Source organism: Pterocles gutturalis, unplaced genomic scaffold, assembly GCF_000699245.1.
Source record: "Pterocles gutturalis isolate BGI_N339 unplaced genomic scaffold, ASM69924v1 scaffold21544, whole genome shotgun sequence".
Taxonomy (NCBI): domain Eukaryota; kingdom Metazoa; phylum Chordata; class Aves; order Pterocliformes; family Pteroclidae; genus Pterocles; species Pterocles gutturalis.
This window is the reverse complement of record NW_010131199.1, coordinates 3,635-17,250: the sequence shown is the minus strand read 5'-3', so window position 1 is coordinate 17,250 and position 13,616 is coordinate 3,635. Positions and strand designations below refer to the sequence as shown.

Here is a 13,616-nt window from a genome sequence, read left to right as displayed (position 1 = left end):
GTCCTTTCCAACCCAAACCACTCTATGATGATTCTATGATTCTGTGATCTGTACACCTTTGTCCAGATGGTGCAAGATATGTTGGAGAGACCAGGGGCCTGACAGGTGTCTCACTGAGGTGAACGATGCTCTCATACATTGGGAATACATACACAGGTGGTAGTGGTGCTTTTTGTGTGTTTTGGATGTGCATTTTCCTGATACCAAGGATGGGAATGGAACTATAAGCAATATCGCCATGAGAAGTGACAGAAAATTATGGGAAGATGGTGAAGGAAAAAGTCCTGTAGCAATACATACAGTAGGTTATATCTGGACACCCAGAGGGTTCAATTATGTGCACAATATAAAAAGGGAAAAAAGTACTAAATAATCTTGTGATTTTGAGCCATTGATTCTGATTCAGAAAGAGCCAAGTCTGAAAAATATCAAGTGCAAACACGGCAAGAGACAAAAGAGGGTGAGAGAATAAAGTAATTATAATCCTATTTTTTAATGCCAGGTTCTGCTACTGAGGTCTCATCAGTGACTCATCTCATTCCCCAGCATCTTCTGAATAACCTGGCACGATATGAATTAAGGGTGACACTCTATATTGTCTCCTGATGGACATTTTACTTTGTCCTTTTCTCCCCTCACAGGTAAAGGCTGAAGAGGGAAAAGAAAAATTAGAATCACCTGAAACCAGTATCAGAGCTGAAAGATACCAGTCTGCTTCCTCAAACTACCTCAGCATCAGCATCCCGCATACTGTTGTGGCACCTGGAGATACTTTACACATCACCTTGAATGATGTTCATCAGTCTGGCAGTGGAAGGATTGACTATTTCTATTATATGGTAAGCAGAATAGTAGCATATCAGTAATTTCTTTTAGGAATTATACAGCCCAGAACATCTGTCTAGTTACTAATACACAGGAAAGCAGAGGGGGACCAACAAAGGGTGACCAAAATGATGTGTCCTAGCACACCTGACCTACCAAGAGAGGTTGAGGGAAGTGGGCTTGTTCAGTTTGGTGAAGAAGCTAAGTGTGAGTTAATAGCAACCTAAAATTACTTGAAGAGGAATTACAGATGAATAATGGAGACAAACTTTCCTAGGTGGTGCCATGCAATATAACAAGGGACAAAGGTTACAAATTATGGCCTGAAATGTTCATTTTGGATAATTCTTTTCGCTAGTGATGAATGCAACACTGGAAGAGGTTCCCCAGAGGGTTTAGGGAATTGCCATCCTCAGAAGCATTCAACCCTCTTTGCGGCATATTAAGGCATAGACTCCGATGGAGGGTGAATCAGAATCAGAATCATTTATTGTCCTTTTACATCAGTCTTCATAGTCTAGGCAGCTCCACGTGTATGTGATGCGAGCAGTACTTCTATTGCTTAACTACTATTGTCCACGCACCCTGATTAGCTTAACGATTGACTGAGTCCTATCTTCTACATTCTTGCTGTGTTTGCTACTTCTCATTGTTTTCTGCCATGTCTATCTTCTTCTGTGTTTGCTTCCTTCAAAGGCAGAGCTTCATATCTTTGAGGTCAAAACTTAATCCAATTTCTTCTTGTTCTCCTACACCCCTCAACTAGAGAAAACCACATCTAACATGATGTAATGATGGTGATGGGTCATCTTTGAGCAGGCAGTTGGACTAGAGATCTCCATAGTCCCTTCCAGAAACAATTTCTATGATTCTGTTATTTTTTATGTATTTGTATATATTTTTGGGTATACAATATGTAAATATTTGTATTTTTTTTTCTGAAGTAATACACGTAAGTACAAATTTTGTTGTGTTTCTAATACAATCTAGAGCAGATAGGTCCATATGGGTAATGCTTGTCCATATAATTATGTGGGTGTATGTCTTTTTGAAAAATGCTAAACTGACAGCCTTAAAAGCTGAAATTCTAGACAGATGACTTTATTAATTCTGTGATAATTTGATTTCTCATAATCCAGTTCTCATTCTTTCCCACTCCTTCCAGTATGTATTCTGTCCTTGTAATAAGCCAATATTAAATTATATTTTTATTGGTCTGATTCTTGTAAATACCTTTCAGCTATTACAGAACTACCCACCTTCATCTGGGTAGACCATACATACACATAAGATTCTGTCCCTGCACCTAGAAAACGTAGTTGTATTCTAGGGGACCTTGAATATCACAGAAAATCCTTTTTGTAGTTAATTGTTGTTTATTTCATGAATAACACATTATTCTTATATTACCCTGGCTCCATATTACCTGCACCTGATGTTAGACAACAGGTAGGTCACTTTTATCTCCAACAGCTGATGTAATGAAGGATCACTGAAGGCACTGGCTGTTGTGGCCCTAAATAGCCTCCTGAAACTGGGTCTGAAAGCAGTTCTATAGGTAGAAGAGCCAGGAAACAATCCTACTCAGCCTGGGATAAGGAATGCAAAGAATTTATTTTGCAGAAGACAAATGTGTTCACGGGCACATTCCAGGAGTGAATCTGTTGAATGTCAAATGTGTTTAAATCCTGTTTTCCCTTTCTTTGTTATAATTTCCCTTGGCAGCGTAAATTTCCCAGGATGATAAGCACCAAGGACACCAGTTCCCATTTACTTTTAATAGGACTTTGATACGTTGGAATAATTGTATGCCTAGAAGCTAAATTTAGGTTTGGGGGTTTATTTTAATTGGATGTCTTAGCATAGGGCTGGAATTGCCACTGCCAGGCTCTGGGAAGGTGCAGTGCTGGGCAGGGAGAGTGCGTGGGAGGTGTGGTGGGAGACACTGTTGGAGCACAGCGATGAGGCTCTCCTCCAAACTTTGTTCACCTAAGCAAAGGCAGCAAGGATTTCAGAACAGGTTGCAGCATGTCTTTGTTTCTTCCCAAAGGGAAGAATGCTATTAGTCCTGCCACTGTGTCTGTTTTCCACTCCTCTGACAACCCATGGGTTTAATTCACATCACATGGGAAGAAAGGAATTAAACAGTGCAGGACACAGGACCAGTGCAGCAGAGGCTTACCACCACGCTCCAGTGCTAGAGGCACTGTGTGCTGGTCTCCTCCAGGCTACTGGCATGCAGGTTGGGAATTCAAACTCTTAGGTGCCATTAGAAGATAATAAATTTCAAATAGAAATGGCCTCAGAAAATTTTATATATGTATATAAAATTATTCAACATAATGCCCAGTAGAGTGTGTATTCAAAATACAAGATTTCTGTTTGTTTCTGCCTTGCAGGTTGTGGCAAAGGGACAAGCTGAGCTTTTGGAAAGGGTCCCCTCGTCAAACAAAATAATAAACCTTAAAATCACTGAGAAGATGGTGCCTGCCTTTCGCTTTTTAGCTTACTACTTCATTACAAACAAGGACCGTCAAGAGATTGTTGCTGATTCTGTATGGGTGGATGTTATGGATGTCTGTGAAGGAAAGGTACTGTCAAAGAAAGCAGCTTCTGTTATTGTATTCCAAAATAAAAACAAAAACATGGTGTATCGGCAAAGTGAGTGCAGGCCTGGGGTTAAGAAGTGAAAGACATGATAGATACTTGCATTTATATTGAAAAAGGGAGTTGTCAGGACTCTTGCTAAAAGGTATTGCTGGAGAGATGGTAGAGATAGTCTTCTTCCATAGGACAGGTTGTGCCTCAAAGAAATGAAAAATGGAGTTTCATATAGATAAATCCCCCTCTGCAAGTGTCTATATATTAGAAATCCACAGGAAAACACTAATAGACCTGTTGAGGAACAGAACCTCTTTATAGCTTTATGGTTTTGTAGTGATTTTTCTCAAATGAAAGAAAGTGAAGCAGTTTATTGGAAATTTTTTTTAAAGGAATTTGAAGTCATTTTTCAAGCTTTTTCATTACTGTTAAGAGTAATTTCCTGAGATTTTGTAGCACTTCAAAAGCACTTTAAAAAAAAACCAAAAGTTCGCATTAGAAAATGAAGTATGGCCAAAATAGGAGTTCCTCTAAGCCTTTCTTTCACCTTCTTCCTCCTCCTCCTTTTTGGTACCATAAAGTAAAAAGGAAAAAAATAAGACAAGAGAATTTTTCCCAATAACATGAAACACAACTGCTGAAAAGTGTCAGCCATCTAAAATGATTTTTTTACTCCTGAAAATGTTTGTTGTGGAAAAAGAAGTTGATAGTACATGGGGAAATAAGTTTGGAAGAAAAATTATCTATCTCTAACACACAAGCCAATTCTTCATTCATAAGATAACAAAACCCCGGAAAATTCAAGCTGGCATTTCTATTAATAATACCCTGTTTATCTCATAATCACCATGGCTACTTCTTCCTAAACCACACAAGTGTCTGCATCAGATATGCACCAGATCTGAACCCAATCATGTTGAAAAAGTCAAATGAGACTATTACAGACTGTTTCAAGCCAGTTGATTTTGTATATTATTTGGTCTTTTGCTGTGACTTTGTTTCCACTGGAAAACAACAAAACAGTGTTGAAGGCCTTAGTTCGGCAAAGCCCTTACACATACTTTTAAATCCCTTAAGTATCATTGAAAGGCAGCGTCCAATATCCTACACAGGCACATCTTTTAACCCCCCACGTTGTTCTCCAGTGGGAGACATCTGCATCTATATCTTCCAAAACGCAGGATCCCAGGCAGAAACACGGCAAAACAGGAACATCCCCCAGACTCTAACTGCTGACAGTCACAGATGACAGCACTCCCTGCTCAAAGAGTCTGCTTTGTATTAACAAATGTGACATTTTTGTTACAATCTTTTCTCTTCAGATTAAAGTGAGAACAGAACAAGAAAGATATGAACCAACAGACAAAATCAATTTATTGATTGAAACGGACCACGTGGGAACAGTTGCCTTGGCTGCAGTTGATAAAGCAGTTTTTATTCTGAACAAGAAAAATAAGCTTACAGCCAAAAAAGTAAGATATCTGTAAGAAGAAAATATCATATCTACTGGTCAGGCAAAATTTTCCATGACTAATGAGAGGATCCAAATGTAATTAATGGCTAACGATTGCTTAATCACAGCTTTGCTAAACTTGAAAATGTTTTTGCTTTTGCAATTTAGGATCTATTTAAGTTGAATGATACATTTAAGATGGCGATTTCCATGCTACAGCAGACAAGTTTATAATTTAAAAAGCATTACTTGAAAGCATTCCCTAGCTAAAGCATCCCTCAGTTTTAATCTGTTTCCAAATGCAACTTCTACCACCAGTTTGTTTTGCTTCTGCAAGTCAAAGGCTACAAGATTTTTTTAATATATATTAAAATGAAAAAAACAACTTTTGCAAGTGTGTACAGTCCATTTATGCTATTTTATTTGACAGGTATTTAATGCTATGAATTCGTATGATCTTGGATGTTCTGCAGGTGGTGGTGCAGATAGTGTTCAAGTTTTTACTGATGTTGGTCTGGCCTTTTTATCAGACACAATTAAATCAAATATTCGGAAAGGTAAGTGCAATCAGCCCTTTACATAAACATTTTATTGTGATGTTGTAAGATCTCCCTTGCTTGTGGATTTTTCTTCTTCTGTTCTTCCACTGAGCATTAGCAGCTCATATAGCCCAGATCGTGGCTGCTGGTCCTTTGGTGCCCAGCTCAGCTGGGGCGGACAGCGGTTGGCTCGGGCTGTAAACTAACTTGACAAGCTGTTCATCTTCTGTGAATGAGAGTCCTAAGATGGGTCTTCCATGAATGACCTGAATGATCAGTCTGCTGCTGTCATACTACCATGACCAAGCTCTTCTGTTCTGCTTTCCCAGACTATAAATGCCTCCAGGTTACCAGAAGGCAGAAGAGATCTTTGGATTTTCAGAAGAAAATGTCAGGAATTGGTATGTCTGCTCATCTGGGTGGCCTGAAAGGCTTAGCAAGGTTAGGCAAAGGGAACTGGCCTGAATCTAGGGGTCAAGAAGTGATAAGATAGTAAAGGATACCAACATATTCATAGTACCAGTTCTTGCGTTAAGTGCCACAACCTAGCACAAGTGTGTATAATATGCCGTGTGACCTGATCTATCATCTGTCAAAACAATCCAAACAACAAAACCAAAGAGCGGCCTGTCTGCAAATGGAAAATAATTCACCATTTTATAATCCCAAATGTGAAGTACTTCTACTAGGTATCGTGTCATGGAATCAGTCATGGCTTTAAAGTTTTGCAAAATTATTTGTATGGCCAGAAAATGTTTTATAGATTTTTTTTTTCTTCTGACATTGTGCTTTGAAGTTGTGCCAGCTTTGGTACTTTGTGGTCCAATTAAGAGAAGAGCTAATATAATATTTGGTCTAAATTAAAAAAAAAAAAAAATGCAAATTGATATTTCCTTGCCAGAAGACACGAAGGCTTGAAGCTGGGATCTTCCTCACTTTTGAAATCAGTCTCTATTCAAGAATGAGAACACTGCCATGGCAATTTCTATCCAGATATCTAATTCCAGTCTGCCAATGAGGCATTTTTAATTCACAGTCTGAATTTGAAGAGAAAGCTTAGAATAGAATATCTAGGATGACATAGGGCCGAGGCTTTCCTCCTGTGTTTGCAAACTGTTTTTAGCAGGGAGAACAGGTCACTGGCTGAAAGTAGACTATTGCAATAGCAACTAACATTAACTGCAAAGAATGACAGGAATGAGCACAATGGACACTTTTGCACGTATTGCTACTTCCACAGCACTAATTCTGGGCTTTAATTGTATTGCAGCCAGCAAATATCAAAACACTGATCTACAAAAATGTTGTGAAGATGGCATGAAATTAAATCGCATGAGGTTTTCTTGTGCAAAAAGGCTAACAAAGGTGGCTGGCTCCCCTGAATGCAGAAGAGCCTTCCAGGACTGCTGTGAGAAAGCCACAGCCCTCAGGAAGCAGCAGAAGCGGATAATCAGAGTGGGCTTAGCACGACGTAAAGAACAGTGGCATGCAACTGTCTAAAGAAAAATACCCTTCCTATGGTGGCAAGGGAGGGTTAATGGGCATTTAATGCTGTGGGGCCAGTGGGGAATTTTCACATCACCATTTCAATGAGCCCTGGTATAGTGCAGCACCCACACACCATTGCCTCTTCACAAACAACATACACTGTGAAGGTGGGAGTGGGATGGGAGAACTTCTTGGGGTGGGAAAAGAAATGGTTTTAGCTGCCTTTGGACCCAGTACAGCCTTAGGGAGGAGCTGCTGACATCTGCCCTCACACTTGGGAGGCTCCAAGCAGTGGAGCAGAGGAGGTGGTTGTCTCCGTTCAGGGCTCTGAGTGATCTCAGGTTCATGACTGTTTTATTAGTGGTACTGCTGTTAAAACACCCGAGAACCTCCAAAACACTGCCTGATGAGAAGAGGCCACTTCAGCCAGAGACAATTTTGTCTCTTTCTTTGTTTCTTCTTCCCAAAGTCTATTGCTGATCATACAGGAACTCATGTCACACACAAAACATATTTCATGTTGAAAATGACCATATTGAAGTGTAATTTCTGCTACAGTTTTTCTCAGAGCTCCCTTTACATGTTCTGTCTGTCACAAATATGGGAAGGTGGCAACACCTTTGCTGCACATTATTAAAAGGAAATATTTTCTTCCTTGGCAGTGTATAGTTATTGAACTTGGCAAGAAGAGTTATCCTTCTGTTCAATGATAATCTTTAGTCATTGCTTCCCTTTTTTCAGCTTTTTTTTTTTTTTTTTTTGTTTAATGCACAAGATGAACTTCAGATGAGGTATTTTTATTCAGGGTATTATTCATGCTGCTTTCTCTCTGACAAACTCACTCCTTGCAAGACAGTTTAAGGTCAGCAGCCAAAGACTTCAGAACAGAAACCCCACTCTTGTTTTACAGACTATGACGACAGTGAAGAAGTGTTTCACGAAACCTCTGTCAGCTTGCGCAGTTATTTTCCTGAGAGCTGGTGGTGGAATACTGAAGAAGTGAAAAACTCTGGAAACCATAGGTACTGTATCACCTGACTCACTGAATATGTCTAAATTTGTACAGTAAAATGTACATAAATATCAGTTTTACGTGTTATCTGATACAGGGGATTTCAGAATATTTGCAAGTACTTTGTCTCCACAACCAAGGGAATATTTTTCTTCCTTACAATACTCAAGCTTCAGGAAATTACAAACTTTACATTTTATACATCTTTCCTAATACGTTTTATTTTGTGTTTCTTAGTGTACAAAACTTTGCTCCTGACTCTATAACTACCTGGGAAGTTCAGGCAATAAGCATATCTCCCCAAACAGGTATAAGTATTGGGTATTTTGTTGGGTTTCTTTGTACAGATGAATAGAGAACATTTATTTTTTAAAACAGATACACAATGTTATGTTGACAGAGTGAGACAGTCTGTACTGAAAAACACCTTGTGTTTTGATCATGATGTTTACTCCTCACTTTTGTGCCGTATTAAAGCCCAGATAGAATTTAAGGGATATATTATTTATAAAAACAACAAACATGAAGTGTACTCTGAAGCAGGACAGATTATGCAATCAAAGCTGTCTCCTATTCTTTCAAATTGATAAACCAGTTTTATCTTCTGCACAGCCAGGAAGCCACAAGAAATGTAGCAGTAATAACACTGCTTTTATTTGAATATTTCTGGGAGTGATTTCTCGCCATCTCAGAAAAGCATTCAAGTCTTTAGTCTCTGGAAAACCAGAGAAGAGAAGAGCACCAGGAGACTGGCAGAAGACACCAAAAAGCCCAGGTTCCCAGGTGCTGCTCTCTGAGAGCTCCTGGGGTTGCCCAGCACCATGCAGGAGAGACAAAGGGTCCGCCTGGTACTGCCCACTCCCCTTTGGAAAGGGAGGCTCATCCAGGGAGATGGGCATGGAGTTTATATATATATATATCGAAAGCAAGGAAAGGTCATTATGTTTTAAACATGACCTTTGCAGGAAAGCTGGGCCACATTTCACTCAAAAGCTGCAGATACTCCTGCTAAATTTTACCTATCGAAAACCATGGCAGTGACTCCGAGGGCAAATCATCCACCTCTGAGATAGGTCTCTAGTCCAGGGTTGTTGAAATGCTCTCTGGGAATGCCTGTCTCTGTCTTCTGCTCTTGACCTCAGGGAAGCCCAGGCAGTGAGTTTTGATCAGACATCCAACTTTTTGTCAGTTGCTATTAAGTTGTGTAATTCTCAACTCTGTTTTTTTTCTCATCCCAGGATTTTGCATAGCTGATCCCCACACCTTTGAGGTTTTCAAGGACTTTTTTGTGTCCCTGAGATTGCCGTACTCAGTCAAACGACATGAACAACTAGAAATAAAAGCTGTGGTTTACAACTATCTGCCCAGGGACCTCCAGGTAGTATTACTGTGAACTGTGCTACACATATCTAGCTAGCTAGACATATAGCAATGCAATAACTTAATGTAAATGATCCAGCCACCTTTCAGTGCCCTCCTACAGCCCAGACACCATACTTCCACTTTAAAAGTCTACCTAAGGACAGGATCCAGCTCTACTCGCTAATCAAACTTACTGTATAAAACAGATTTCATTTACCACATTACACAACCAAATTCCTTGTCTGTGGGTACATCTTCTCCCCCTTCACTGAAGAAACCAGCTACATTTTTGCTGACTGCCACCAGGGCAACACCTGGCTGCCAGTAAAGCGAGTACACAGGATACAGAGGTAAATTAAGAGCACACAATCCAATATGTTAGCCAGAAAATTCATTGTTCATACAATGCAAAGCGACTTTTTTCTGTATATGGTACCTATCCAGCCCTCCATATAGCCACAGTTGCCACTGGGTTTAGGGCCTCTGGGATCCTCAGGCTGATGCTCTTTTTTTCATCTCTTCCCATCTCTCAGACAGACAAATATTTATTATCTCCAAGGAAGAAGACTGAACCACCTCTTCAGACAATCTCTGCCAGCATTTGATTACTTCTTGGTGAAAAAGTTTTCCCATTTTATAGATGGAGAACAGAAAATTCAGGGGGGCACAATAGAAAATACTTTCTGTCTTGCAAAATGTTGTCCACATTGCTATTTCTTTTCTAAGCAAAAGCTAAAGTCCCTTGTGATATTTGTTTCTCATTTCCTGTACTTACCTAGACATGATGGAGCTGGATTATTTTTCCTTTGTGGTGATGCACTAAGCCTGATCACAGGCATTGCCTTGTCCCCACAGGTTACAGTGACGATGGAGGCAGTGAAGGGGCTGTGCACTGCAGAGGCAATGGAGAAGGCTGTGCAGACGACGCTGGTGTCTAACAGGAACTCTGCAACACCAGTCTACTTCTCAGTTGTCCCTCTGACTGTGGGAGAAATTCCAATTACTATTAGTGCTTCTGACGCAGTTTCTGGGTACAGTGATTACATTCGGAAGAACCTCAATGTTGTGGTAGGTATAACCAGTTGAGGGCAGGCACTTCACAAATGTGTGTTTCTCCTCAAATGTAGTAATCATGACGTGTGGAGCTCTCATGGAGGGATTGAAATCCTGGAAACATAAGGCTTTAAGCAATGTCAGGAAACCTGTTTCTCAGCAAGGACTAAGGTATAGCATGGGGAAGAAGTTTAACCCTGTGATAAGTTTGTGAGTAGTGTATATGGAAAGAATTGCTCTGTAAGCCAAAAAGGCATCCTTCTACCCATGATATAGAAACAACTTCCTTCATACAGTCAGTGCTCATCTCTTGATCTTTAATTTCCACCTGCTTCATCAGTATTTATAAAAAGCCTTTTTTCCTTATGAAGCCAAGATTGATGATCATCTAGTAATATATTGAGAAGGAAATAGCCTCTGCTAGACATATAGTTTAACCCTATGTTATTCTTTCTAATTAATGGATCATCAAGCTTAACAATTGCATAGGTAAAACACATACAGGCAGACAAAGATGTTATATTGATATACTTTGGTTATCTTTCAAAATGATGAAAATGATGAGACTTTTAATAAAGATGACTTTTTGAGAATCAACACTGACTAGCACAGACTCATTACAGAACCCAAGTAGCCCACTAAGGGCAATTTTCAACACTCAGAAAGTGCAAAATAAGAAAACTTATATCATTTATGTCAAAGTATAGCCATGTGGATAAAGATAACATGTGGGATTCTGGGAACCTGTTGTTGTCACAGGCCATAACTTTTCTAGTAATAGACACAGTCTCAGAGTTCAGTCTTACACTAAAACTGTCCATAAAAATAACTTTATTAAAATGTAGACTGCTGGAAGAGGAATGAGTGGAAATTAGAAGGGAAAAAAAAAAGTCTGAGTTTTACCAACAAAATAAACTCAGAACTTGCTGGGTTTCATAGATGAGAGGTTTATAAGGTGAGTCCACCTGTGAACTTGACTTTCATGGCTTACAAAGCAGAGAATAAACTTTGAAGTTTAGTTTTTCTGGGTTATTTTTGGTTAAAGAAATTTCATCCAGGAAATACGTCAATAATAACAAAAAAGTCAGTAAAGTTCACTAGCATTTCAATTGGGAGACTGAAATTCTGATTTCAAGTTTCATTTTTACCTGGAGAGAAATCTCACTCCAAAATAACCTGTTTCTGCCATCTGCTGGTCTAGTGTAAGGGTGGAGATCATGGCTTTCATGCAGCTTAATTTCAGGAGTGAGTGCTTGCAAAATTTTTTACTTTTCTTTCCTCAATTGTACAGGCTGAAGGTGTTTTACAGAGAGAAGAAAAGACCATTTGCATTAATAGTGGCTGTAAGTTACACAGAAGAGCTATATACAGATGGGGCTTGGGGTAGGGACAGGGGTTGTAAAGTCTGGTGTGACTATCTGACAGGTGCAGTGAAATATTTCTTAACACACAAATGTTGCTTAGATTGACCAAAACTTCTCACAAATCTCTTCATCCAATACATAGCAAAAGACTCAGGAAAGAAAAATCATGTAATTCTAAATGTTTGGAGTTGATTTGTATTACATCTGTGATTCAAGGAAGCATTCTTTAAATATTAAGTAGACATCTCTTTTATTTACTAGTGGATCTTAAAAGGTATTTAAAAAACAAGACTCATTTCAAGCCAAAAAATATTGCTAATGATCAAAAATTAAATCAGTTTAAGAAAGATAAACATATTATTTTAATAAATTTCCATTTAACATTTATGATAAGATTTCTGTCATAATTGCCATTAACTATGAGATGTTTAATGAAAAGCATGTTCTAAAATGACACTGTATGTTTTTATGTTTAAAGAGTTTGGATGTAAATCTCTGTTTATTATTTATTTACAGTAAAGTCCTATACACTAGACCTGAACAGACCACCTGATATGATACCGGGTTCTGATAGTCACGTCTTTGTTAGCCTGAAAGGTAAACGTAATTTTTTGTCAATAATTTTTCCATAGGTGACGTACATGCCCCGTTGTTCTGCTCATTCCTGAACACAGTCTCCAGTTCCCTCCTGGTTTTTCTGCCATGACTCAAACAATCTGTGCTGCATGCCCAGGTCATAAAACAAAACAGCCTCAAGGCTGATCCATCACCTTTCCTCTTTCTAATTACTCCTTCTCACTCATATTGGATATAATAGCTTCATGCAAACCATTCTACCTCTCTGTACCCAGGCTAACTTTATGGGAAGGCCAAAGGAGAAGGGAAGAGTTCACCTTCTCTAGTAAACCCACACTGCATGTAGTTCTGTAGAAATCTGCTTTATTCTTCAGAAATAAGGATGCCAGACTGTAAGATCTGTAAAGTTCTGTTTTTCTAAACAGAAGATATGTGCAATCACATATTCATTGAATCAAATAATCATATACATACATATAAATATATATATACATACATGCGTATTCTAAAGACATCTACTAGCAAGTACTCTCATTAATGACAAAAACTTTTTTTTTCCCCAGAAAATGTAAAATAATGCATACTTGACACAAAGGCTATTGGCTTCCACTTCAAATCCCTGTTCTAAAGTATGGGGATTCTTGAATTAATCAAATGAGAAAACCACAGAGGGGCAGGGGGGGAATTAGCACAAAATGTTTGGCATGATTAAGGCACAATCTTTTTGCCCTCTGTGGGAGGATCAAGTCTGGTTTGACAAGACTTTTTCAGCCTGAACCTGAAGCACCAGTCTTTCCCCCATCCTTGCTTCCCTGCCTCCAGCAGCCTCAGGACTCTTTCTCCTCCATACCCCTTCCCTGCCATAGCCTCCTTTCTCCAGTGTTCTCAGGGCCTGGCACCTCATCCTTGTCCTTCTCCAGACTTACAAAGTCATAAGTAGCTGAAAACTGTGTTTAATAATAAGTGTCAGGGCACACTGGAGTGTCATCAACCCATAGTTACTATCACTTTTATTCATGTTATATCGGACAGCTTCAAATACAATATGTATTATGGCTTGTGTTTTTTACAAAAGGGAATATTATGGACGAGTCTGTTGAAAATTGTCTCAGTCTCACTGGAGTTGAGAAACTTATTCAAGTGCCCACAGGCTGTGCAGAGCAAACAATGGTGAAAATGGCCCCTGCAGTCTATGCTATTGAGTACTTGGATGCCAGTGAGCAGTGGCTGAACTTTAATCCTGAACAGAAGGAGGAAGCCATTACAATGGTTGAAAAAGGTATGCAGAAAAAAAAAAAAAAAAAAAAAAAATAAAAATGAACGTTGTATTTTTTATTCCTTTT

At 39.0% G+C, this 13,616-nt stretch overlaps 1 protein-coding gene across 1 annotated transcript in view; it reads left to right on the top strand.

Annotated features, from left to right (window-relative positions):
• Positions 1 to 238: 238 nt before the first annotated feature.
• LOC104466950 (complement C3-like) overlaps positions 239 to 13,616 on the top strand; it is a gene marked incomplete at its 3' end in the record, with an annotated part of 15,803 nt that continues 2,425 nt past the window's right edge. The window contains exons 1-14 of the mRNA XM_010080535.1: positions 239 to 301; positions 642 to 839; positions 3,225 to 3,416; positions 4,749 to 4,898; positions 5,310 to 5,436; positions 5,748 to 5,819; positions 6,689 to 6,889; positions 7,817 to 7,928; positions 8,156 to 8,226; positions 9,157 to 9,296; positions 10,136 to 10,348; positions 11,625 to 11,676; positions 12,214 to 12,294; positions 13,349 to 13,552. Of these exons, the coding sequence (XP_010078837.1) occupies positions 239 to 301; positions 642 to 839; positions 3,225 to 3,416; positions 4,749 to 4,898; positions 5,310 to 5,436; positions 5,748 to 5,819; positions 6,689 to 6,889; positions 7,817 to 7,928; positions 8,156 to 8,226; positions 9,157 to 9,296; positions 10,136 to 10,348; positions 11,625 to 11,676; positions 12,214 to 12,294; positions 13,349 to 13,552 (1,876 nt within the window). The remainder of the gene's footprint in view (positions 302 to 641; positions 840 to 3,224; positions 3,417 to 4,748; positions 4,899 to 5,309; positions 5,437 to 5,747; positions 5,820 to 6,688; positions 6,890 to 7,816; positions 7,929 to 8,155; positions 8,227 to 9,156; positions 9,297 to 10,135; positions 10,349 to 11,624; positions 11,677 to 12,213; positions 12,295 to 13,348; positions 13,553 to 13,616) is intronic.